Here is a 26660-nt window from a genome sequence, read left to right as displayed (position 1 = left end):
TATGAAAAAAATTAAGCCAAAATGTTATTTACCCATTTTAAACCTGTTCTGATAATCATCCTGAATCGGATCTCCAACAAAACTCCTTCACAAAAATGCAATTATTCCAGCTTTTTGCTTAAAAAATTTATTTTTAAAGAAAAATACCCATATTCAACATGAAACTATCGCGTGCTCACGTGAAACTAAAGCTAAAGTTTCACGTGATCGTGATAGTTTTACGTGAGCATGCGATAGCCCCATGTCAAAAATGGGTATCTCTCTCCAAAAACAATTTTTTTCTAAGCAAAAAGCCAAAACAATTGCATTTCTGCGAAGGAATCCTGCCAGAGATCAGATCCAGAACGACTACCAAAACAAGTTTAAAATTAGTAAATAACGTTTTGGCTTCATAAATTGGGCATCTAGTGGATAATCGCGGTATTGCAGATTAACATAAAAATTCTTCAGAATCACGTTTTTTATGCAAATGTTTTCTCTTAATTTACGAGATTACTGATTGTATGTGCTAGGGATGCACCGATATGGAAATTTTGGCCGATACCGATAACTCTTTATATTTGGGGGGCGATAACCGATATCTATAGGCCGATAAATATTCATATTATTTTCACAATGAAAAACTCGCAGACCACGGACATCTTGTCTTTGCGCTAGACTAGCATACTCTTCTTAAGCCTGCAACACGTGTCATCTTCGTGCTAAAGCACCAATCAAAACTCCACATGGCCAGCAATAAGCAAGTGAAGTGGTTCAACAAACCAAAATAATCCATCATTTATCGGCTTTCATTTATCGGCCTAATTTTGCCATCAGACCGATAACCGATAATATTAAAAATAAGCAGTTATCGGCCGATAACGATATGTCAGCCGATATATCGTGCATCCCTAGTATGCGCATCAAATACTTTCGCTTCAAATTTGCTTAATGCTGGCCCTCATGCCATTCAGAAATACTGGTTTCTTGACAGAATCTTTAAAAAAAAATGCTTATAAGAAAACATGTCAGATGCACTTAGATGGTTTTGCGTCCGAGCTCTTCATATATTGTTTTCTCTTAATTAATGGGTGAAATGTGACATTTTTATGTAATTCAAGTGTAAAAGAAAATATTTCTTGCATAAATAATTCCTTTCTTCGACAAGAGTGATTTTTTACCATTTATGTGCAAGTTTTATGTTTAGTGGTTCTTGTATGCGTTCAGATACAGTGCAAAATTACAGTACGTAGCTGTGTATCAAGACCCGCTGGACTCAAGCACGGGCATTGAGCTAAAATCACACATCTAAAAATACATAGTCTCTTTAAATATCCCAGCTGTCACTGAAATAAAGATCCTCTTCTAAATGTCCATCCTCCAATTGTTCTTCTTCTACATCACAATACTTATCTTCCTCATCATCATCATCATCTTCTTCCTCATTATCATCTTCTTGCTTCAGTTGTGACAACATTGCATGAAGCGTGGCCTTCACCTCTTGAACCTCCTTTTCCAAGGACAGTGAACATCAGGAGTTAAAGAAAACACAATCTATTCACAAACACATCCACATACAAACAAACACGACTCAGAATGAACATTTGTTAGGTGTCATTAACATCATAACGATGTTATTTATATGTTTTGCTTTAGTGTTTTAGTAGATCAATTAAGTTTTTGTATAACCAAGGACAAATACAACCAACATAAATATCTGATCTCACAAGACGCCACATACTGTAGAAAACCTCCTAAGTAATCCATTTGTCACAGACACGAAAGTATTAATTCACAGATGGCAGATGTGTGCGCCAGTTTTCGACTCTGTGCATCTGCTTTTAAAGTACTCTGAGGTAAAGGACTTGACTTATCAAGACTCATTATATCTGATCAACCGACTGATGTCTTCATTATACGGATGAGTCCTCTCTCTAATACAGCTCCATCATTCAAATGCTTTACATTCAGTTCAACTCATCTATCTTCAATAAATCACACAGGTTTTATGAGTGGGAGGTACAAACCCTCATCAATGCTACATTGTTTAACTGAACTGAGGCGACCGGGACGCTCTTGTGGCAGATGGGACCTGACGGGCACGTTTTGCTCTCCAAATGGCCTCCGATTGTCCCCATTCATAATTAACCAGCCGTTAAAGAGCACTTCATGAATTATGAAAGAGAAAAAGCTGGCAGACTTAATGAAATTCCTCTGGCTTATTGTGTGATTATTTCCGCACCTATCTACCTACAGAAGATAAAACTCTGTTGGAGTACATCAATTCTTACTTTACCCAAAAAAAGATTTGTATTTAAAGCATGATTAGTATGATTTTACAACCGCTCTGACCAATAAACTATTACTATAATTAATATAAATCTTACAATTATTTGAGTAAATGTGTATAATAAGAAGTACAAATAATAACATGATTAATGAATATTATTGATGTTTTCTTTCTCCTACTAAACATTAAAAAGGTCACACGCTGTAACTGTATCCATGTTTCTTGATAATGGATATCTTTAATGGCTGATACTTCATTTGTTTGTTGGCACAAACGCACTGCTCGCACTAAGTGCTGATGAATCAAATCCTGTAAGTGCTATATAAACTAACAAGATGAAGTGAGTTTGTTTGGCAGCAGATCAATATTCTACATTACATCTTCAGTGTTGTCTACTGAGCAAATGATTTTAACATTGTAATCTGCCGTGATTTGGTTTGTCCCATCAACAGAACGGTAAACCTTGTAATATTTCTCATTAACTCAGTTTCATTTATAGTCAAATGTGAGATAGCTGACAACCATCAGCTTCTGATGCTTAGAAGATAACACAAAAAACAAGATGGATGCATAACAACAAGAGGGATTAAATAGAGAAGCACCGATATATCGGTCAATAATCAGTATCGGTCGATAAAAGCATTGTTTTTTTTGTTGCCAGTGCCTAGAAGTTTAATACCTTCCAGAAAATGTTCTTTAAAATTATAAACAAACAATATATCAAATGAAAGAACAGACCCCCCCCCCCCCCAAAAAAAACATTTCATCCTTTATTTGTTCTCTTTTATCACCTCTGAAATATGGGTTAGTTTCTTAAAAATACCAAATTTTGAGCAAAAAGCTGAGATAATTGCAAAGATCAAAACATACATGGAGATTTTACTGTTTTTGAATCAGTGGATGCTACAGTGTTTTATAAGATATGTAAGAGCGCCCCCTAGTGGATAATAGCAAAAATAGGGATTGTCGTAAAAACTCGACATTGGTAGGGAGGCGTTTTTCTCTTAATTGACGAGATAACTTGTCATTGGCGGGATAAGAGTTAAAAACAGCCAATAGTCATGGCTGATATATCCTGTTAATCAAAAGAAAACAGGAAAATGCAATAAATTATAATCTGCCGTGATTTATATTATCTATTGATTATTCTGTGTTCTCCGCTACATCTACTCATGTAAAGCTGCTTTGAAACAATTAACAATTGTGAAAAGCGCTATATAAATAAATTGAATTGAATTGATTTGGTTTGTCCCATCAACAGAGCGGTAAACCTTGTAATATATGTCATTAACTCAGTTCCATTTATAGTCAAATGTGAGATGTTTCTAGCCGACAACCTTCAGCTTTTGATGCTCAGAAGAACATAAGAAACAAGATGGATGCATAATAACAAAATGGATTAAATAAAGATGTTCCGATATATCGGTCAATAATCGGTATCAGTCGATAAAAGCAATTTTAAAAAACAATAGTTTAATGCTTTCCCTGCCAGCGTTTCTTTTTTTTAAGTTGCCAGCCCCAGCATTTTTATGATTTTCAAAAAAGTTTAATGCCTTCCAGAAAATGTTCTTTAAATATATAAACAAACAATATATCAAATGAAAGAACACCCCCCCACCCAAAAAAGTTTGTTCTATTTTATCACCTCTCAAATATGGGTAGATTTCTTAAAAAATACAAAATTTTGAGCAAAAAGCTGAGATAATTGCATTTTTGTAAAGTACTTTTGTATTCAGAACAAAGATCAAAACATACACAGTTTTTACTGTTTTTGAATCAGTGGATACTTCAGTGTTTTATAAATTATGTAAGAGTGCCCCCTAAGGGATAATAGCAGAAATATGAATTGTCGTAAAAACTCGTCATTAGTAGGTAGACGTATTCTCTTAATTGACGAGATAACTCGTCAATGGTAGGGAAAGAGTTAAAAACAGCCGATAGTCATGGCTGATATATCCTGTTAATCAAAAGAAAACAGGAACATGCAATAAATTTGAGCTCAGTGCATAGAAAATGTAAAGAAACATCACTACTTTAATATTCAACAATAATGGTCATTATATGAATGAATAACATTCAGAAAATGTAATAGTTAGAATTTAGCTCAGGGTTCCCACACCTTAGTTAACTTCAAATTCAAGGACCTTTCAAGAACTTTCCAGGTCAACTACCCTCAAATTCAAGGACTAAATGTAGGGACACATTTTAAGTGAGAGCAAGGTTACATCGTGTTACCTTTCAAGATACATTGTTACAGTTCCCTTTCGAGGGAACTCACGCTGCGTCACTGCGGTGACATTTTGGGGACGCCTCCAGGGGTAAGTGCGTCTGAATGTGTATATCAAATTCAACCAATGGTGAGGCTTAACGACAAGACAGGGTGAATAGGGAGCCAGGAAAGTATATCGCTATCTGAAATATTGCCAAGACGGCGTTACAGGGATGCAGGAAGTATGTCAAAGGAGACGCAGCGTCTCGTTCCCTTCTCAGGCAACAACAGTTATATACGTAACCTGAGGCGTTTTCATGTGTCAAACACAACTATGCAAAAAAGCATTTTGGTATGAATCAACATTCGCATACAGAAGATAAAAAGTCTAGAATTTTACTGAAATTATCCTACACTACACAGGGAATAATATAGATTTTTTTCCAGAAAACTTCTTGCATAAAATAGATTCAAGCACTTTCAATAATTTGTATCTATGTATGTAAATTTTCAAAAACTTCCCAGGGCATGGAATTTTTCCCCCCAGATTTACAAACTTACAAGGATTTTAAGGAGCCGTGGGAACCCTGTTAGCTAATCCAAGTTAAAGGAATATTCCATTTTCTTAAAAGAAAAATCCAGATAATTCACTCACCACCATGTCATCCAAAATGTTGATGTCTTTTTTTGTTCAGTCCAGAAGAAATTATGTTTTTTTTAGGAAAACATTGCAGGATTTCTTTCTCATTTTAATGGACTTTAATAGAGCCCGACATTTAATACATAACTCAACACTTAACAGTTTTTTTCAACGGAGTTTCAAAGGACTATAAACAATCCCAAACGAGGCATAAGGGTCTTATCTAGCAAAACGATTGTCATTTTTAACAAGAAAAATAAAAAATATGTACTTTTAAACCACAAACTTTTCGTCTAGGTCCGGTCCAGTGCGACCTAACGTAAATGCGTAGTGACGTAGGGAGGTCACGTGTTACATATATAAAACGCATATTTGCGGACCATTGTAAACAATAAACTGCCACAAAGACATTAATTAGTATCAGTTGACATACAACAACGTAGGAACGGTCCTCTTTCAACACATTTGTAAACACTGGGGTGGAGTTTCGCGTTCGTCCTCTGGGACCTCTTGACATCATGACGTATTGCGTGGGGTCAGCTGGCGCATCACGACCGGATCTACATGACGAGAAGTTGTGCTTTAAAAGTGTATCTTTGATATTTTTATTGTCAAAAACGACAATCGTCTCGCCAGACAAGACCCTTATGCCTCGTTTGGGATTGTTTATAGTCCTTTAAAACTCCGTTGAAAAAAACTGTTAAGTGTTGAATTAATCACCAAGTGTTGTTGGGCTCTATTAAAGTCCATTAAAATGAGAAAAATCCTGCAATTTTTTCCTCAAAAAACACAACTTCCTCTCGACCGAACAAAGAAAGACATCAACATTTTGGATGACATGGTGGTGAGTAAATTATCTGGATTTTTCTTTTAAGAAAATGGACTAATCCTTTAATATAAACACCAAACTCGTGATATCTGCAAATATCAGTCTGAATAATCGGCTATTAGTGGAAAAATATAAAATCTAGTGCTGTGATGGATCGCAGTCATCAGTACGGATCACGACTCAAGGTTCGGCCCGCATGTGATTCACAGATTAATTCACAAATTTAAATAGGGAAAGTGTTATTTTTCATTTGATTCAATTTCTGTACCTAATGCCAATTTTAGACTTTACTTAATGTGCAACTTTTTTCTTTATTATAAATGTTTGTAATTTCTTTATTTGTTATTAGATTTCCCCACCCCTTTTTTTGGCTGATCCGAAAAATGATCCGATCCGTGCCTCAAAAACTGTAATGTGATCCGAACCGTGAATTTTGTGATTCGTCACACCCATAATAATATCGGTGCATCTCTAGGATTAAATAGGATTCTTTCAGAAAGAAGCTGAATGAAACGTAGCATAAATCTACACATAGATGAGCAGTCCTATCACACCCTAAATCAAATCTCATAGGCAATGCAGAAGCACACTTGATGCACACAGGTGGGCAGATATATGAAGATATCAGAGCGATGAGAGTGTGCCATGTCATAACCCTTCTCTTGATCGCATGCTTTAATCTCAACATCACAGTGACAGGCAGATGATTCGCTCTCCATTTCTCCTCCTCCATCTGTCACTCGCTTTCAACCTCGAATGAGCACTGGATTTCTCTAATAACTAAAAAGCACTTTCTTTCCCCCTCATATTCCTTTCAAAATGAAATAAAAAGAGACCAGGCTTATCCCTAATTCTCATCTAGAAGAGATCATCATATGTGCTGTCAGACGAGACAGTGCTCTTTAAGAGGGTTAAAGCAGTGCACATTATGTTAGGGCTCTAATGACCGTAGGAGACGCATTCATTTAGTGCTACGCAATGGAGGAACGAGAGCACTGCGATGAGTCATTTTCTGCAGTCGACGATGATCATTGGCTAAAGGGGAGAATAAGGCCAACTGACAAAGAAGTTAGATCATTTCAACCTAACTAACCATGGGAGAAACTTAAAAAGGACTTTAAAGGTGCAGTGTGTAATTTTTAGAAGGATCTCTTGACAGAAATGCAAAATAATATACAAAACTAAATTATCAGGGGTGTATAAAGACTAGAGATCGACCGATACTCATTTTTTCAAACCGATGCCGATAACAAATATTTGGAGGCTTATGTGCCCGATAACCGATATGCTGAACCGATTTTTATTTATTGTTATACTTCTGTTTTTGACATAATAATTACTACACTACTGAACTGAACAAACCCTTATAATAATAATCATCAAAGTCATAAATAGAGGGGTCTGAAGGAGTGAAGAATAATATTAATTTAATGAATAATGTAGAAACTATATTCCCAATACATGGACTATTCCAAACACCCCTATCATTTCGTCAGAAATGGACTGATCCAAAGTTGGCGCTGCAGTTTTCAGGGAACAGAGCGGAGAGAGAGAGAAAAGTATAGCGGAGTTGGCTGCTTGTTATACATAGTTTATAGAGTAAAACAGGTGGATTAAGTGCCTTTTTTGGGATATAATGTTGTTTTGACCAGCAACCTGAGCCTTCAGCAATCCAACCAGTAGTTAGCAAAGAGATTTTACAAATAATATCACTGACTGGAATACTACATTCAGGAAAGTAATAAACAAAACGGCTTATATATCATCAAATTTCTTAACTGGTAACGTTATTTGATTTCAGAATAATTAATATTTAGTTGTTTTAGCTTATGAAATGGCTGTAGACAGCGCTGTTTATCTATGCATTTACTCGCGCATTAACTGTATTAAACTGTGACCGCTTGCGGAGGTAATAAATAATTATTTAATATCCACAGACATTTATTTAGATATTTTAGCAAAATAATGTTTATCTGGTAAATGTTAATAGGGTAAATCTTGTTAAAAGTGGTAGATGTGCTTTAGCCTCCTGTAAGTGATCAGCAATATGAACATGATTTTACGATGCTAATGATAAGCATAAATAACAGAAAAACGAATTTAATTTAGCGTTTTTAATTCCACAAAGCTTTAATTCATGGCTGTTTTATTCATGCAAAGCTACGTCGTTATTGGGACCGGATTTTATGGATCAGCCAGCGTGACTCTGTGAGTTCGTCTCTATTCTTGGAAAGGCTGCATACATTGCTTTTAATATCAACTTATTTAACATAACATACATTAATGCACAAATAAGCTGTGCTATAAATGCCTCATATGCAAAGTAAGTATACTCAAAGTCCTTTTAATAAAGTCGCGTCCTTCCCCCGTCATATTTGCGGTGCACGCTGCTGCTGCTGTGAGCTCCTCTCCTCAGATGCGTCCAGCGCGCAATTCTCAATTCTCTTGTTTATCGGTCAATCCGATATTACAAAACAGATATCCGATCATCGGAAAATGCTCAAATATCGGGGAAAATATCGGAAAACAGATATATCGGTCGATCTCTAATAAAGACCTTTCATAATGAACCGTTATGTGTTTATTGCCTTAGAATGAGACGTTTTATCTACATACACTGAGGGTCCCCTTACATGGGAGTCGCCATTTTGTGCCACCATGTTTCTACAGAAGCCCTTAATGGGCAAACTTTTTTACTAAGTTGTCTCCAATGATGACATGTTTGTCCGGTGGTGGCTACCGTAGCTTCTCTATGCGTTTCAAAAGCGAGAGTTGAGCAGTGGACTGAGCCGTTGGTTGCAATTCGCAACCTCACCACTAGATACCGCTAAAATTCACACACTGCACCTTTAAGCGATACTCCAGCCAAATATCTAAATTATCTTATGATTTACTCACCCTCAAGCAATCCAAGATATACAGTACTGTGCAAAAGTCTTTTGTTTAGATTTACCATTAGATTTGTTGTTTTTGCAATGTTATAGTGATCATATGTAATTATTTCTCAGTCTCTTTATTAGAATACAACCAGAAAATACAGGAAATGTATATGTAGTATTAAAAACAATATAAAAGTATAAGCTGAAGTGTCAAGTACTTGGGCAGCTGCAGGATCTCTTAAACATAAATGAAATTAAATCCTAATTTATAATTTTAATCGAATGACTTCAGGACTTCAGTCTCTTCAAAAAATTTGTTTCGTGCCAAGAGAGGTCACACTAAATACTGACAGATGCCTGATGAAGACATTTAATTCTGTAAATTGTTTTGTTTTTAATTTTGTGTACATATTTCCTGTATTTCCTGTTTTTATCTTAATAAAAAGAGTGAAAACTAAATTTGGATGGACATTAAAACTTTGCTAAACCAACAAAGCTGGTGATGGTGGCCTAATGCTGCGTTCACATCAGCCGTGGTAGAGGCATCAAGCGGGAGTGATTTCAATCTCTGGAGGCGTCTGGAGGTCTTGCGGCCCGTCACGGCAGACGCGATTCCGCCTCATTTGCGCGTCTAGTTCACACGAATGGCGCGAAATGAGCGTTGCCGCGCAAACGCGCGAGTTGAAAAATTTTAACTTTGCCGGAAAAACATGTCGCGTTAACAAATCAGGAGCTTGCTTTAGCAGTGACATAATTTCAGAAAGAGAGCGGAGTCGCAGAACCCCATCCCATGATGCGAATGTCCGCGTGAGTGTCTCGATGACTAGAATTTCACGCGCGAATGAAACTGTTCAAGCGGCAAACTAGGCGCGGTACACGCGATTTTGATGCCTCAAACGCGGCTGGTGTGAACCCACGGTAAGACTGTTGCACATTACTGTATATGTCTATCATCTTTCAAATAAACACAGTTGGAGTTATTTTAGTAAATGATCTTGCAATTCCAAGCTTTATAACAATAAAAATAAGGGATCAGGGAACAACTTCTGACTTTTAACCCCCAAAAAGTGCATCCATCCTTTACAGAGGTAATCCACGTGGCTCTAATGGTTTAATAAAGGTCTTCTGCAGGTAATCAATGCAATTTTGTAAGAAAAATATTAATATTTCAAACTATAATAACTAGCTTCCGGTAACGACCCCATTTTGGACTCACGCAATTCATGAGAGTTTTAACATAGTGAGCGTGCCATGAGTACGTTGCGCAGTGACTTTTGTGAGTCCAAGAAGCTAGTTATTATAGTTTATAAAGTTTAAAATATGGATATTTTTCTTACAAAATTGCATCGATTACCCGCAGAATACCTTTATTACACCATTTTCATTTCATATTTTAAACTTTATAAACTATAATAACTAGCTTCCGGTAACAACGCCATCTTGGGCTCACGCAAGTTACTGTGCAACGTACCCATGGCACACTCACAGTCCAAGATGGCGTCGTTACCGAAAGCTAGATATGATAGTTTGAAATATGGATTTTTTACAAAATCGCATCGATTATCCACGAAAGACCTTTATTAACCCATTGGAGCCACGTGGATTACTTCTGTGAAGGATGGATGCACTTTTTTTGGGGTGTTAAAAAAGTCAGAAGTTGCTCCCTGATCCCTGTTTTCTATCATTATAAAGCTTGTAAGAGCAAGGAAATTTACTAAAATAACTCCAAATGTGTTAATCTGATAGAAATGAACATATGTATCTCGGATTGCTTGAGGATGAGTAAATCATGGGTTAATTTGGATATTTGGCAGGACTATCGCTTTCACCAGGAGTTTCTCAGGAGTTCTGAAGCACATGCTAGTGTAAAACTGACTACTGTGATGTTTGGATACTGTTAAACCTCATTCACACAGCACTTTGGTCCCAGAAAATACCAGTAAAATTGCCAGACAAGCCTCTGTGTGAACGCAAACACGTCCTGTTAATCTTCTGGGATCGTGGCTGGAAAAAGGACCTATGTAAGATACCCGGAAAACCCTCTGTGAACAAGAAGCCGAAACAATGCCGTAATGGTCGTGTCGTAGTGAGGACGCGCATGTCATCACAACAATAAAGTTATGGTTCAGCTATTTAAAATGAGAGATTTACATGCAGATCAACATTCATGACGAAAAATGTCACAAACTAGACTGAAGCAGTTATCAGGGAATATAATAAATGAGACGCATAAACAATGCTGTAAGGAGCGTGCCGTAGTGAGGACGCGCGTGTCATGGCAACATGAAGTTATGGTTCAACTCTTTAAAATCAGGGATTTACATGCAGATCAACATTCACGACGAGAAATGTCAGCAAATTGGACTGAAGCAGATGTTAGGCAAGTTAGCTTGTCACTTACCGCGCTGAAGCGGAGATCATTCAGCAGCATAAAGAATATCGCGTCACATGCTTATTTGAGCTTATAATAAACAAAACTGCCAACGTGTCATCGCAACAATATCGTTAAGCTCCTCAAAACGGGGTTTTAAAACAATTAACAATTATGATGAGAGGACAATGCAATGCTCAATATGGCCACTCTGGCGAAGAAAGTCCCACCTTCCAGTTAAAAGAACCAATCATTAATTAGACAGACTGGAGGAGGAGCTGTGTACATAGTCACGTAAGGCAACCTTGCATGCGCAAAAGCTGATACAATGTTTCTTTAGCGCAATTTAAGCTTAAAAAACTAAACTTATGGTCCAGTCGATGTTAAAAATGTTATTTAATTGTGTTTCAGCACATGACTTTAAAGATATCTGTCTTTTCCCGTTTCAAATATGACTTTACTCTTGCATGACTGAAATAGGCTTTAGTCCACTGCTACCTGGTTGCTATGGTGTTCTGGCTGGTTTTAAATGCTTAGCATAGCTAATGCACTATACACCCAAACACACACAGCTGTGAAAGGATATATGCGAGGTCCTTATCGTGGTTCTCCATGGCCATCTGAAGCTGATCCTCCAGGTAATGCAGTCGGTCACTGATGACGTCACATCGCACCGTGAGCTCCACTGCCTCTTCACACAGATCCTGAAACAATCAGCAGATCATAAAATCTCACACTTATAACCCAACACAACATCACACGCACATCTGCTGATCTTCAAATATGGCATTATGGGGTGGTTTCGGGGAAATGGCTTAAGCTAGTCCCAGACTAAAATGTTTGCTTGAGGTCTTAACTGAAAACAGCAAGATTCATATCAGTAATATTTTTTGTACAGTGAAAAAATTATTCATTGAATTTAATTTTTTTTAAGGTAAGTGGTTGCAATCAATTTATTTAAGCTACATTTAAACAAAAAAGTTTAGTAAAGTAAAATAAAATGTAAAACTTTTGTTTAAATGTAGCTTAAATAAATTGATTGCAACCACTTACCTAAAAAAATTGATTAAATTCAATGAATCATTTTTTTCAGTGTAAGATATGTATGTAAAAACTACTTAAATGTCCTAATATAACTAAAGCCTAGTCCTAGTTTAATCTAAACCCTGTTCTGAAAACCACCCCTATGTGCTTTTACCACATGTACCTTAACGTGACATTAAATGGCAGCTTAGAGGTACAATCAGAAAAACAACACTGCAAAAAATGATTTTCAAGAAAAAATATTATTTGTATTTTTGTCTTGTTTTAAAAATATTTAAAAATTCTTAAATTAAGATGCTTTTTCTTGATGAGCAAAACAACCTAAGAAAATAAGTCTTGTTTTTAGACCAAAAATATCAAATTTAAGTGATTTTGTGCATAAAACAAGCAAAAAAATCTGCCAATGGGGTAAGCATTTTCCTTAAACACTAAATTCAAGAAAAATTCAAGAAAAAATGCTTACCCCATTGGCAAAATGTTTTGCTTGTTTTATGCACAAAATCACTTAAATTTGATATTTTTGGTCTAAAAACTAGACTTATTTTTTGGGTCGTTTTGCTCATCAAGAAAAAGCATCTTAATTTAAGAACTTTTAGATATTTTACTGAAAACAAGACAAAAATACTAAGAAAATGTTTTCTTGAAAATCATTTTTTGCAGTGAAAAAATCTTTGAGTCTTCAGATCTGACCACAGGTGTCGGCTTTCACTTTTCAAAACCCCCTCATAAGATTCAATGACAGCGTGTAGCCCCACGACTGCAATAAAGACGTCAGCAACAGTTTAACAAAAGCATGAGCCAGACAGTCAGGTAAGTGGGACGGGTCCATGCGGTCGGGTCTGTCCCAATTCCATCAGACCGTGATTCACAGTTTTTACTCGTTCGCACAGTCCGAGAGCATCTTGGGGTGTCCGACTGACTCACTGTTCCCTGCCGGTTTCTCTCAGGACCGGCCCTGTGCCGGCTTTAATGAGGTCTGCGTCTATTCTTAGACCCTCTACACCAACTAATGAAACACCTTCGATAGACGCTAACATCACACTGTGGTCGAATTAAAACACTTTTGAATGAAGCTGGACTCTCTGGGGACAGATATGGAAATAAACAGTCCCGCCACACAGCCTGTGAGAGCCTGAGACATCCAGTTATTGAGACATAATGGAAATCTTGCTGCGTGCACGTTCTTAAAGGTCACCGTGATCGCTTTATTACATCTGAAAAGCTGGGGACAACTGCATATTGACAGCAGAAATTGCATCTTTGTGATAACCGTGAGAGACATATTCCTTCACTTAAAGAGAAAATCAATATAGTTGTGATGGCATGAAATGCATTATTCTTTCAGATGCACAAGGCATTTAATGTAAGTGTGCATGTAAAAAGTGTTAGATCCAGAAAAGAGAGAGATAACTTTGTAACATTACATATAGTAAGATGTCTACCTAGACAGGATTTTAGGAATCAAGGGCATGCTCACAATGAAGAAGCTGTCGTAAACCAAAGCAAGAAACATTACAGTGCTTCCTTTTCTCAAAAGACAGCTTTCAGTGTAGACCATACACTGTTAGAGGTACTAATAAGCTCTCTTTGGCACCAACGTGTCCCTCTGAGGTACTAAAATTAACCCTTTAGGTGCAAAGCTGCAATTTTCGAAAGGGTACAGCCCTGGTTACAGCTAGGGTACACATTTTGAACATTTTTCTGACAGTGTAGACAGCAAATCGGACCATTTGCTACTGGAGAGCCGAAGAGAGACAAATACCTTCCAGAAGACCGTCATTCCTGTACTGATCCCTCCTTCATCCATTTAAAATAATTTTATTTTATTAAAAGCAATTTTATTTAAATTTCACATTACATTTCCACAAAACTGAGAAATATAATGTTAATCTCCCATTGCACAGACACAAGACTGCCCCCTGCTGGTCCATATATAATATTTTGAAACCCTATGTGCATTAGAACAGTGGTTCTCAAACTGGGGCCCCGTGATGGTGCCGGGGGGCACTGGTTTTGACAATTTATAAAATAAATTAATTTATCACAAATTCTGTGTTATTAAACCAAAAATAAGGCTTTTAACCAACAGCACTACATTGCATGATTTATAATTCAAATATTAAGTTTTGGAATGTCTTTGTCATACATTTTCTTTGGGGGGCCATGTAGGCATGCACTGTATACATGGGGGGACACAACCGAAAAAGTTTGAGAAGCACTGCATTAGAATACATAAAATCAGGTGAGAACCAAGTCATGTTACATGGGACACCATGAAATGACATAGCCTTTAAATCACAACAAATCACAGTCTTTTACATGTCACTGCAAACATTTATTGGGTTTTAAAAACTTTGCATGTCTTCATGTGCTCCTGCATTGGTAGAGCATTGCATTATCAATGCAAAAGATAATGGGTTCGAACGCACATACTGATATAAAATGTATACCTTACAACGCACTATAAGTCGCTTTGGATAAAAGTGTCTGCACAGGCATGAATGTAAGTGTCATTGATACAGACACATCTTAAAAAGAACTAAAACAGAGGTCTTTTTCAGGCCCCCTTAAAGGATAGGCAGGAGGAGCAGGGACCCCAGTACAGTACAGTTGTTTTATTATTATTAATGCATTTTGTTTGTTGCCTAATTTCATTTTTTTTTTCAAAAAAATATTTTACATTTAAACAAAATTAGAAGGACCTCCGCAGACCCCCAAGAGGCCCTGGACCCCCTGATGAAGACCCATTATCTAAAAGTAATAAAGATATGCAGATCAGCGCACATGAATCTAATGGATTGAATGCAGAGTTGTTTACATTATATTATTCACGCAGTTACTAAAGTATTGAGTGACTAGGGACCATTTGAGACTAGAGATTTTGTCATGCTATAACAACATCACAATCCTTATAAGATAAACATTCAGACGATATTAGAAAAAAAAATTCAGTTTCTCACCTTAGGACTGTCTTCCACACAGAAGAGAAACTCCTCTAATTTCTGCAAGAGAAAAGTTGACAAATTATTCACTTTAGTAGGAGATTAAAACTAAACAATGAAGCTGATCTATTATTAAAAAGCATTACAGAGTTCGCAATAACTCGTCATTACAACCGACAAGAGGAAAAATAATGAAGCCGGGCTGCTGTTGTGTTTGGTTTATGATTTCATAGAGGATTTGTGCCACAGCGGAAAATAATTAACACTCGGAGGCAGATATATTAGTTCAGTGAAACACATTAAAATGTCCTCTCTCATAGCTTAGGATTTAAAATGACACAAATATTAATTACCATTGCCTGTCAGCGGGGAGAAATATTAATGTGGGTATGTTTGGGTGTAAACCATAACCTCTTTATTGGATTTTGACCGACTGTCTTTAAAATCATATTTAGCCTGTCAAAGTCATTTAGGGTAATATATTCATTAAAAAAAAACAGGTGGCTGTAACAAAACGGTTTAAACCAATAGACAGTAGGATTTTAATGCAGCAGTTGCTGATTGGTAAATGTGAATCCTAAGGATCACAGCGGCTGGTTTGTGGTGAGTTAGGCCCAGTTTTACACCTAGTATTTAGATGCATTTTGGTCGATCGGATCGAAGACGAGAGAGACACATTCATACTTGGTGTTTTAATCCGTCTCTTTTGACCGTTTCTGTCTTGATTACTTCGCGGGGATGGTCTATGTGTGAGTCCTTAAAACATGAGCAGGACAAATGACGGGTTTAAGACAGGATGCGCAGTAACATTATTAGGGTTTCCACACCTTAGTTAACTTTAAATTCAAGGACCTTTCAATGAATTTCCAGGTCCAATACCTTCAAATTCAAGGACTAAATGTGGGGACACATTTCAAGTGAGAGCAAGGTTACATTGTGTTACCTTTTAAGATATATCGTTACAGTAACTCGCGCTGAGTCACTGCGGTGACACTTTGGGGACGCCTCCAGGGGTAAGTGCGTCTGTGTATATCAAATTCAACCAATGGTGAGGCGTAACGACAAAGACAGGGTGAAGCGGGAGCCAGTAAGTATATCGCTATTTGAAATATTGCCAAAGATGGCGTTACAGGGACGCAGGAAGTATGGCAAGAGAGACGCAGCGTCTCGTTCCCTTATCAGGGAGCAACAGTTACATACGTAACCAGAGACGTTTTCATGTATCAAACACAACTAGGCACAAAAGCATTTTGGTATGAATCGACATTCGCATACAGAAGATATAAGCATTTAAAGCGAACAGTTTAGCACGTGTACTTAAAAAGTCTAGAATGTTTATGATATTATCCTACATTACACAGGGACAATATGGATTTTTTTCCAGAAAACTTCTTGCATAAAATAGATTTAAGTACTTTCAATGACCTGTATCTATGTATGTTTATTTTCAAAAACTTCCCAGGGCCTTTAATTTTTTTCCCCAGATTCACAAACTTACAAGGAGTACCTGTGTCTGCGTTGTTAGTAAACATGATGCACAACATTTTTTACATGTATATGTAAGAGCTTTCTCAGGTGTTTTGCAGCAATTGATAAAATAAGCATGTGTAACTTTTAGTGCTGCAACAGATCGCAGTTCGACAAGTAATCATCCTTCAAAGATCAGAACTCTTGATGTGTAAACTTTAGAGAGTTGTGCTACTCTCTTTCATACTGTAGTGTATTAAAATACATTTTGCTAATAGAGTAATGAAAAACAAAGTAAAGTTTTTATGTGGGACGTCTGTTTATGCTGCGCTGTTTGTAATTCGCCCTCTGTCTGTGTGTGTGGCGCGATTAAGAACACTCAGCAGTGCACACATGGAGAGATATGCAGTCTGTGCATATTTTGTCTTAAAGGTGCAGTGTGTAAATTTTAGCGGCATCTAGTGGTGAGATGCTGGTGAATTGCAACCAATGGCTCAGTCCACGGCTTACCCCTCGTTTTTTAATTACAATAGAGAAGCTACGGTAGCCACCACCGGACAAACATGTCATTGGGGACAACTTGGTAAAAAAATGTCCATTAAGGGCTTCTGTAGAAACATGGTGGCACAAAATGGTGACTTCCATGTAAGGGGACCCTCGATATATGTACATAAAAACGTCTCATTCTAAGGTAATAAACACATATCGGTTCATTATAAAAGGTCTTTATACACAACTATAATATAGTTATAGATATAGATAATATAGTTTTGTATATTACTTTGCATTTCTGTCAAGAGATCCTTCTAAAAATTACACACTGCACCTTTAAAGAGACAGTAACCTCAATTGACCTACTTAAGTCGGTGGCATTAATGTTAATCAAACAAAAAGACAAAGAGAAAATCACTTCTGAAGCTTTAAAAAAATAATAAATACATTTAATTAATACAATAAATGCAGTGTTATTACTCATTTGATTTCAGTACCTAATGATTTTAGACCTAACTTAATGTGCAACTTTGTTCTTTTTTATAAATGTTTGTAATTTCTTGATTTGTTATTAGATTTTTCCCATACTTTTTTTGCTGAAAAAATATCCCATCCATGCCTCAAAAACCATAATATGATCCGAACCGTGAGTTTTGTGATCCGTTGCAACCCTAGTAACTTTCACACGCTCGCAAAACGAAACCGAAATGAAAGAGGCGGAGAGAAGCCGCTTTAGATTTATTATTGAAAGCCTAAAGACCGCGCTGAACACTTTGGGTTCGCAACAGAAGTCAAAACTGAAAAAAAAAAAAATTTGCGCGGCACGTACTGTATAGATCAATAGGCGGAGAGTTGGCTGTCTCCAGTGGCTGCTCGAACACATTCGACCACAGGAGGGTCTACACGACAAAAGCAAGACTTATATTCTATGGCTTTTTTAAGCACAGCGGCATATTGCTGAATTAAATTTAAGTTTAACCACGGTATTAAACGTTATCTTAACAGTTTTAAAAAAACATGCCATTAACATGGTCATAACTGTATGAACTACTGTATAACATAACATATTTACAAAACCAGCTAGTTATTGCATGCACATTGCACATACAGTACAAAGCATGATTATTTATTTAGATTTCAGAATAAACACATTTGTCATTAATAATACATATGCTGCGGTCTGTCCGCTGATCTGATACTGTAATGAAGATGAATGTATAGTAACTCATTGTAAAATGTATAACTTTTAATAAATAACTATGTACATGGTTAGGACGTTTGCGTTGTAATAATGTACAGAGAGACTTTAGATATAAAAGCGGAGACTGGTAAAGTAGTTTTATCATTCAAATCTGATAACATCCTATTCATGTAATAGAATGTTTGGGCATACCAACATGGCGGCGCGGTGGCTCCACAATTGTGACGTCATGTGCAATTCAGTCATTTATATAGATCAGTGGTTCTAATGCGTTTTTGACTACCTCTGAATGTGGCCGAAAGTTGATGAGTTAAAAATGTTTTACACCCCATTTACACCTGTATTTACGCCGTTCACTTGTGATCCGATCAACCAAAATGCAATCTAAATACCAGGTGTAAACAGCCCCTTAGTTAACGGTGAGTTAATAATTAGATGCAATCAATGATGAGTGTGGATGCACAAGTTTAGTAGGTAAAATATATTTGATCGTTTTGAGAACAGACTGATCCAAGATCAGCGAGAAAAAAAAAGATGAGACGAAATGAAGAAAGACCATCTCACCTTCCGCGTAGAGAAGCAGTGTTAACAGGAGTGGCTGTTCTTCAAGAAACAAAGACAGAAATGATCCAGACATACACTTAAGAGACAAAAGAACCCTGCTGAGCTGAAAGATATTAGAACCAGTTAGAGGAACATTATGAACAGATGAGAAGAGAAAGAGGGGAAATTAGAGTCATTCAGGAAATGGATGGGTTTTATGGAAATGAAGGAAGCCCAGGGGAAAAGAGTTGCTATTTTTAGAAGAGTTTCATTTCAAGAACCGCATGTTTTATTCCAGTGTAAGGCAAAGCTTTGTGCCCCTTTTGCGTTTTTTGGACATGATGTACACCTGGTGGTAATATATTTAAAAAAAACATGACACATTTGTGTACCTTAAAGTACCTTAAGCACCACAGCACAGAAAATAATTATTTTCTCTTCCACCCCTCCATTGTCCAGTCAAACAGGAAGTCCCACAACAACCTCGCACGATTGATGGTTTAGCCAAATAATCAGGCAAACCGAAAGTGACGCTGACTTTGAGTCAATGATATAAAGCGTTACCTTAGTAAACTCAGAGTGCTGAAGGTTAGCGTCCGGACACCAGCGCCCTCCTAAAGCAGTCAACATGGCGCAGTCGGCTTCCTCCTCCGTGAACGCATTTGAACTCGAGGATGGCATAGGAGGAACATCCTCAGTTTCTGAAAGGCTGGGGGTTCGCAGCTCCTGACCTTTGAGAAGAAGGTGGCAAGCCTCCAAATCCGCTTCCCAAATGTGCTCCAAAGCTGGACTTTCACAGCTACAGAAAGAGTTTTCAACAAAAAACTATCATCATCTACTGTAGGTAATGATGTGTTCATTCGATTAGACATCACTGCATAGTGACCTCATCTATTCAGTAGCCTTATGGTGCATTCACACCAGCCACGGTAGAGGCAGCAAAAACGCGCTATTTGCGCATAGTTGGACACTTGAACATTTGAGTTTACTCGCTTCATTTGCGCGTGAAAGCCACGCATGAAATTCTAGTAATTTTAGAAATTTAGGCAGAATTTCGCGTCAAGTGAAAGGCTTCTGCGACTCTGCAGAAGAAACTCAGCAGAAGAGACTCCGCTCGCTTCCTGTAATCACATCACTACAGCAAGGTCCTGATTGGTTAATGCAGCGCGGAAATCCGCCGAAGTTCAGATTTTTCAACTCGCACGTTTTCCGCAGTAATGCTCAATTCTTGCGAAAGCCGCAAACTGAGCATTGCAGCAGCAAAAAAAATTAACTTTGGCAGAAAAACGTGATTCGTTAACCAATCAGGAGCTTGCTCTAGTAGTGACGTGATTACAGGATGGGAGCGGAGTCGCAGAAGCCCCTCCCATGATGTGAATTTTAGTGTGAATGTCTCGATGACTAGAATTTCATGCGCGAATGAAGCGAGTAAACTCAAAATGTTCATGCGGCAAACTAGACGCGGTAGACGCGGAATTTGACGCCTCAAACGTGGCTGGTGTGAACCCATGATAATCGCATCTTTGAATTGACTTAACATGTAAATCACTCGCGCTTGCCGCCTCTACCGCACCTGGTGTGAACCCTGCATAATTATTAAGGGGGTCGCACACCGGCTGCGCAGATCAGCGCCGTGCCGTTCTAAAAAAATCAAACACATTGTTTTCTATGAGTACACGCACAGGTGGCGCCTGTCCGCCCCGCCTAGCTTTGACTCAGGAAGTTGCTCAAATCCCTGTCGCGCCACACAGCGCCACTCAAATAGTTTAACATTAAATAACATCATATTTGTCCCAAATCATTAACGATTAACATTGGCTGCTAACGTATATATTGCATTTTGAAGTAGACGCTATCTGACGAAGCTCTTCCGGTTTACAATACCTCCGAGTTGTCCTAGACGCGACTCGGCGCGACGCTGAGCTGCGCGGCTGGTGTGCGACCCCCTCGACATTCAATTTCTATAGATAAGCTTATGTTATGAACAGCTTCTACACTATAACTTTCAGCTTCTGACTTTTAAACAAGCATCCCTAACACACCTGATATTCACAGGTGCACAACACAAAAGAAAGATGTATATTGTATATATCTACCGCAATGTTTACCGTAGGTACAAAACAGACTATACAGTATGCATTCATTTTGACTGTCATTATGAATTTCTTTAGGTGAAAAGGCACATTAAAGAACAGATGATCAAACATTTGTGAACTTCCAAAGTTGAAAAACGAAAATTTGTGCTCATGAAGTTACTTACTTTATAAACAGAATCAACAGTACAGTACTCTTCACTAGACAAAGGATTCAGTCCTTGTTACTATCTTACGACACTAAAGCGCACTGTTGTATACATGCAGCATACAAAACCGAAATGGAAGTCTTGTGGCAGTAGGTAAAGCAGTCGACAGCTTCAGAGGAGTAAACCTTCACATTTAGTGAAATGATAATTGCTGTCTTCACACTCTCTGTCTCCAGAGAGAAAGCTTCCTATAGCAATGAAGGACAACAGGCTACACTTCCCAGAAACCCCATCAGGAGGAAGACTAGCGGCTCCATTCGGCTCTCAGAAAAATCTCTGGAGATTCAATTAGATGTTTTCCTGTCTGATGAGAAGCTGAGAATGGTTAAGGAAGAGATATCTGACTCTCTTGCTCTATCGAAACCTGTCAAACGTGTGTCATATATATATATATAAAAAAAGAAATTATATTTGTAACTCTGGACCACAAAACCATTCATAAGGGTCATTTTTAGTGAGATTTAAGCTGATAAAAGCTTTCCATTGATGTATGGTTTGTATAGGATAGGATTACTAATGATAAATAAATTTTTTGATACATTTACAGTAGGACATTTACAAAATGTCTTTATACAACATTTTACTTAATATCTTAATTATTTTTTGCATAACAAATCTATAATTTTGACCCTTACAATATATTTTTGGCTATTGCTACAAATATACCTGTGCTACTTTTGACTGGTTTTGTGGTCCAGGGTCACAACTGATGTAAATGAAAAAAAAGCATTTTAGAACCAATAAAACATTTTGCAATGTGACATTCATGACATTAAAGGTAGGGTAACAGATTTGATCCTGAAACATTTCAGTTTCATTAACAGTTATGCTGGTTAAAAGTCTCCTCACATCCTGAAAATCAGCTTAACCACAAAGAATCACTGAATGAAGAAAGTTATCAATGGAGGATGTTTGGCACTTTAAAGTATCAAAATTACTAAGTGTCACGATTATATCACGGTCATGTCAACAAGTATGTTAGGCTTTTGAATCTACATCCCTATAAATTACTTTATTGCCAACACATATTCAGACACTCAAGTCCCCTATAAAAAACAGCTGACATGGACAACCTGTGCTAAAAAGAGACAGATCATCTGTCTTTCCCCCTTAAAGACCACAGCTGTGATTTATGGCCCTCAGTGAAAGATACCTGTTAGAGACGGTACGCTGCTGTAACTCTATACAAAGCAACAGGGATGTTAACGTCCGCATGCAGTGCAGGTGTGTTTGTATAATACATCTATAGTACATGTATATAAACTGCATACATGACATTGCTTTTGATGAAATGTCTTTGATGAAATACAAAATGTTCTCCATTTGTGTCTTTCCTAAAAATTTGTCAAGCCCCTGACAAAAAAGAGATGGCAACACAAAAGCTATATGACTGCCGGCTAATGGCCGACTGCTTGTGGAGTCATCATGAGCAGGTTTCCATGGTGAGGAACAAGAAGAACAATCACATTGAGTATAAAACTGAAAGAAAGCGAGGGTCTCTAAGACAGTCCCGTGCAGTACCCCCCTCCACTTCAACTCATACAGTAAATCACCTTGGCAACAGACAGCGCTTTTGGCATCAGACTGCATGCTATTTCAAAAGAGAGAACGTTAAACCATATGCCAACCCTTTCCTCCAGATGGCCGCCTATATAATGTTTTATTGAAATGCTACATTTCTATGGTTGAACACAGCAACTAATAACACACACTCAATTATAACAATTTGTGTCGCTTTAGGTTTTTGGGTTATGCTAAATAAAACGACAGCATTCGCAGACGCAGGTTAGAGCTAAGAAAAGTCGCTGCATTCGTTTAACCTTTCAGCTTCATTACTATGCATGAAATTTACAGCGTTTAGCCCCCCTCATGCGATCTCAATTTTCCAAGGTCAAAAAATGGGGAAGGGTTGTGTTCACATTAATTAAACAGTGGGTTCTGAATCATTTCTCGCCTGGACCCAGACTGTACACTGGGCACAAATAACCTGGCATCCAATATCCAAAGTAAACTAAATGTTGCACCAAGTATCATTTATATTACTTTGTTATTCTTGCTTAACTTTGTATCTTGTTTATTAAACAGTAAATCTTTGTATTTTCACTTAATTTAGCACAAAATACATCTTACTTATTCTTTACTGTGTATTTGCACTACATGTACACAGCACAGCTCCAAATGTGCTGGCACTACAAATGTACAGAATTTGGCCAGTGTGAAATTTTTTTTGTCAAAAAAGCATGCTGAAAGTAGAAAATGTGTGAGTGCATGAGAGATAGTTAAGAAATTTAATTTACCTGTGACGTTGTTCCTCCAGAAGTTCAATGTATTTCAAAATGCTTTCTTTCAAACTGCGCTCTGCATAAGAAAACACACACACACACACATTTTGTCAGGGCTGTCACACATTAATATGGCAAGTAATCACAGCATAATTGTACATTTAGCTAATCATAAATTTAAAATAATCATCAAGACATTTAATACATGATAGTGAGTAAATACCAACAAATGTATAGATTTTGAACCAACATCTGATAGCGGCGCACCACAGATGAGCAAACACTGCAAAAATGACAATATCCAGACGAAAATACATTTATCAAATCTAGCAGATTTCTTGCAGACACACTTCTGCGATAAGAGCTCATGTGTCAATGCCACCTGCAAACAGTTTATCTCTCTTTGGAGGAACGCATGTACAATAAAGACTGTGATATACACGAGCCATGGTGGTAAATGAAACTGAAGTGACGGATTCATTCAGACTTCTCTGCGTGTCTCATCCATTCAGAAGCTGTTACAGTAAAAAACTACTGGATGAAGAAATAACTGTCCTTCAGTATGAGAGGAGACACCAAGAGAGACAGAAGTGATAAATGGACACATATGTATCCATAATGAATCCAGGCAAAAACAAAAATACGTGATTTTCAGACATTGTAGAACACTTAAAGGTCTACTGTGTAGATTTTTAGCAGCACCTAGTGATGAGATTGTGAATTGCAACCAGTAGCTCAGTCCACAGCTCACCTCTCTTTTTTGAAACACATAGCAAATCTACTGAGACGTCGGAGACAACGTAGTGACAGAACGCAATCTATAGAGCATTTTGTCCGTTTAGAGCTACTGTAGAAACATGGCGGAGCAAAATGGCGACTTCCATATAAGGATACCCGTGGTGTATGTAGATAAAAATGGCTCATTATGAAAACATAAAGAGTTAATTTTGTAAGGTCTTCAAACACCACTGTTTATAAAGTTATTTAAATTTGTATTCTGTCAAGAGATCTTTCTAAAAGGTACAAAAATGCACCTTTAAACAAAGATACAATGCACAAGTACATGGTTAATTTCCGTCAACCTTTAGGAGAAAACAAAAGAATTGCAATTGGACTTCGAAGACAGCAGATAAAAGTAGAAACTAAAAGCCACAAAAGCCATATATTTAATTTTTACATGGAGCCTTTAAAGGAAAACACCACCGTTTTTCAATATTTTACTATGTTCTTACCTCAACTTAGATTAATTAATACACACCTATCTTTTTTCAATGCGTGCACTTTTAATCTTTGTACAGCGCGTTGTGAATGTGTTAGCATTTAGCCTAGCCCCATCCATTCCTTAGGATCCAAACAGGGATGAATTTATAAGCAACCAAACACTTCCAAGTTTTCCCTATTTAAAGACTGTTACATGAGTAGTTACACGAGTAAGTATGGTGGCACAAAATAAAACTTTTGTTTGGAGCCATAGGAATGAATAGGGCTAGGCTAAATGCTAACACATTCAGGAAGCGCTGTACAAAGATTAAAAGTGCACGTATTGAAAAAAGATATGTATGTATTAATTCATCTAAGTTGAGGTAAATAGTAAAATATTGAAAAACGGGGGTGTTATCCTTTAAAGAGAAACAGAAACTTATGACAATTAGATATATAATCAATGAAAAGAGAAGTAGTGTAACATTCAAATTCTTATACTGTAACTTGAAATGTGCTGCACAAATGAACTGTGATCCAGAACAATAATCCATTTAAAAGCTCTTTAATGCATCAGTCAAACCCTGATGATCAAACTGAAGAGTTTAAGTAAATTAAAGAGATTTTAGCAGAGAGATGCACAGCTGTCTGCCTCCTGAATCCTGACTCAATTCAATGAGCAGACTGCAAAGACATTAGACTCAGGAGATAATGTGATAACAGCTTACAGCGTTTTTATAACATGTCGCAAAGAGATCAACACTATATCATAAGTAAGCGCGCATCTGTTTTAAAGGTATATTCCTATCAAACATCTTTATATGATGTAAGTGCAGCCGCAGCATACAGTGTGAACTGGAAAAGACATGAACACATTCTCTTTGGCTGACAGGATCATTTTAAAACACAAAACATATCCTGTCCTTGTCTAATTCCTCTTCGCAGAGACCAATTTACATTTGTACTTATTTAATTTTCCAATACTTAAATACACAGCCTGTCCTGATGATGAAAAGTGTGTGTTCAGATTTGATGCAATGTTAAACAAATGACGCATCTGAAGGAACCTCAAGAGTCAACGATTTACTCGAACACAGAGTTATTATAACATTTCTTTAACAACATTAGTACAAAAGCACCACACTTTAACATTTGCATGTGTAAGGGGGTTTACGCAGCTGCAGATGTGTTGTGCAGACAATAGCGTTATAAAATTCTAGAGCAATGACGCAAAAGTGGAGCAGCCTGTTGTTCTAATTGAGTCAGAAGAGAGGTCCAAGATTAATGTCCTGTTGTCCACGTTTTGTTGAGTCAACAACAACAAGATGTGGGGAAATATCCAGAAAGCATGATATCTTTAAAGTCAACCTGTAGTCGATACATTTATCTCTTAAAACTCATCTTCAATCATCCTAGCATTTTATAAATGTTTTCCTGTGACAGTAATTTCTTCATGCTTTAAGAGATAATGCTTGTACATTATCCCGCTTATTACATGGCTAGTTACTTCATAAGTAAGGTAAGGAACATTAAATATTGATTTGAAATATTGATTTGAAAAAATATTTCACTTTTAACGGTCTTGTCCACCCTATGGAGGGATTTTCAGGTTAGATTGTAAACTAAAAGTCTAAAAGTCTTAAACGAAAACTAAAAGTCTAAATTTGAAACTAAAAGTCGAAGTCAAAAACTAAAAGTCTAAGTCGAAAATGAATTTGGTATTTGGGATTGGGCATTTTGTATTTAGGATCGGGCAATTGGTCATTTAGCTATTGAGGATTTAGGATTGGGCATTTGAGGATTGAGGAGTGTATGCAAATAAGGAGGCGTGGCCAATATACTGGAGGCTGGGTTTGAAATGGCTGTTGCGCAGAGGCACCTTATGGAAAGCAGAGGGAGCTCCCAGTACTAAGTACACTGTAATGAAACCAAACAGTGAGTGAGCAGGGCGGAGCGAGGACTGTACTTTATAATGTGATAACTTCAACTT

General features: G+C 37.3%; 1 protein-coding gene across 4 annotated transcripts in view; it reads right to left on the bottom strand.

Annotated features, from left to right (window-relative positions):
- Positions 1 to 388: 388 nt before the first annotated feature.
- The window catches only part of disc1 (DISC1 scaffold protein), a 52006-nt gene continuing 25734 nt past the window's right edge, over positions 389 to 26660 (bottom strand). For 3 of the 4 annotated variants that reach the window (XM_055170088.2, XM_055170089.2, XM_055170090.2), the window contains 5 exons: positions 23486 to 23546; positions 19451 to 19685; positions 15202 to 15243; positions 11784 to 11901; positions 389 to 1503 (listed from right to left, as the gene is read on the bottom strand). In XM_055170088.2, coding sequence (XP_055026063.2) covers positions 1307 to 1503; positions 11784 to 11901; positions 15202 to 15243; positions 19451 to 19685; positions 23486 to 23546 — 653 coding nt within the window. In that variant the 3' untranslated portion in view covers positions 389 to 1306. Of the gene's footprint in view, positions 1504 to 11783; positions 11902 to 15201; positions 15244 to 18907; positions 18942 to 19450; positions 19686 to 23485; positions 23547 to 26660 lie in introns of all 4 variants that reach the window. The other variant, XR_008635036.2, reaches the window with a different exon arrangement.

The sequence above is a fragment of the Misgurnus anguillicaudatus genome, chromosome 11 (genome assembly GCF_027580225.2).
Source record: "Misgurnus anguillicaudatus chromosome 11, ASM2758022v2, whole genome shotgun sequence".
Lineage (NCBI taxonomy): Eukaryota > Metazoa > Chordata > Actinopteri > Cypriniformes > Cobitidae > Misgurnus > Misgurnus anguillicaudatus.
The sequence above is the reverse complement of the archived record's forward strand: the minus strand, read 5'-3'. Positions and strand labels throughout refer to the sequence as shown.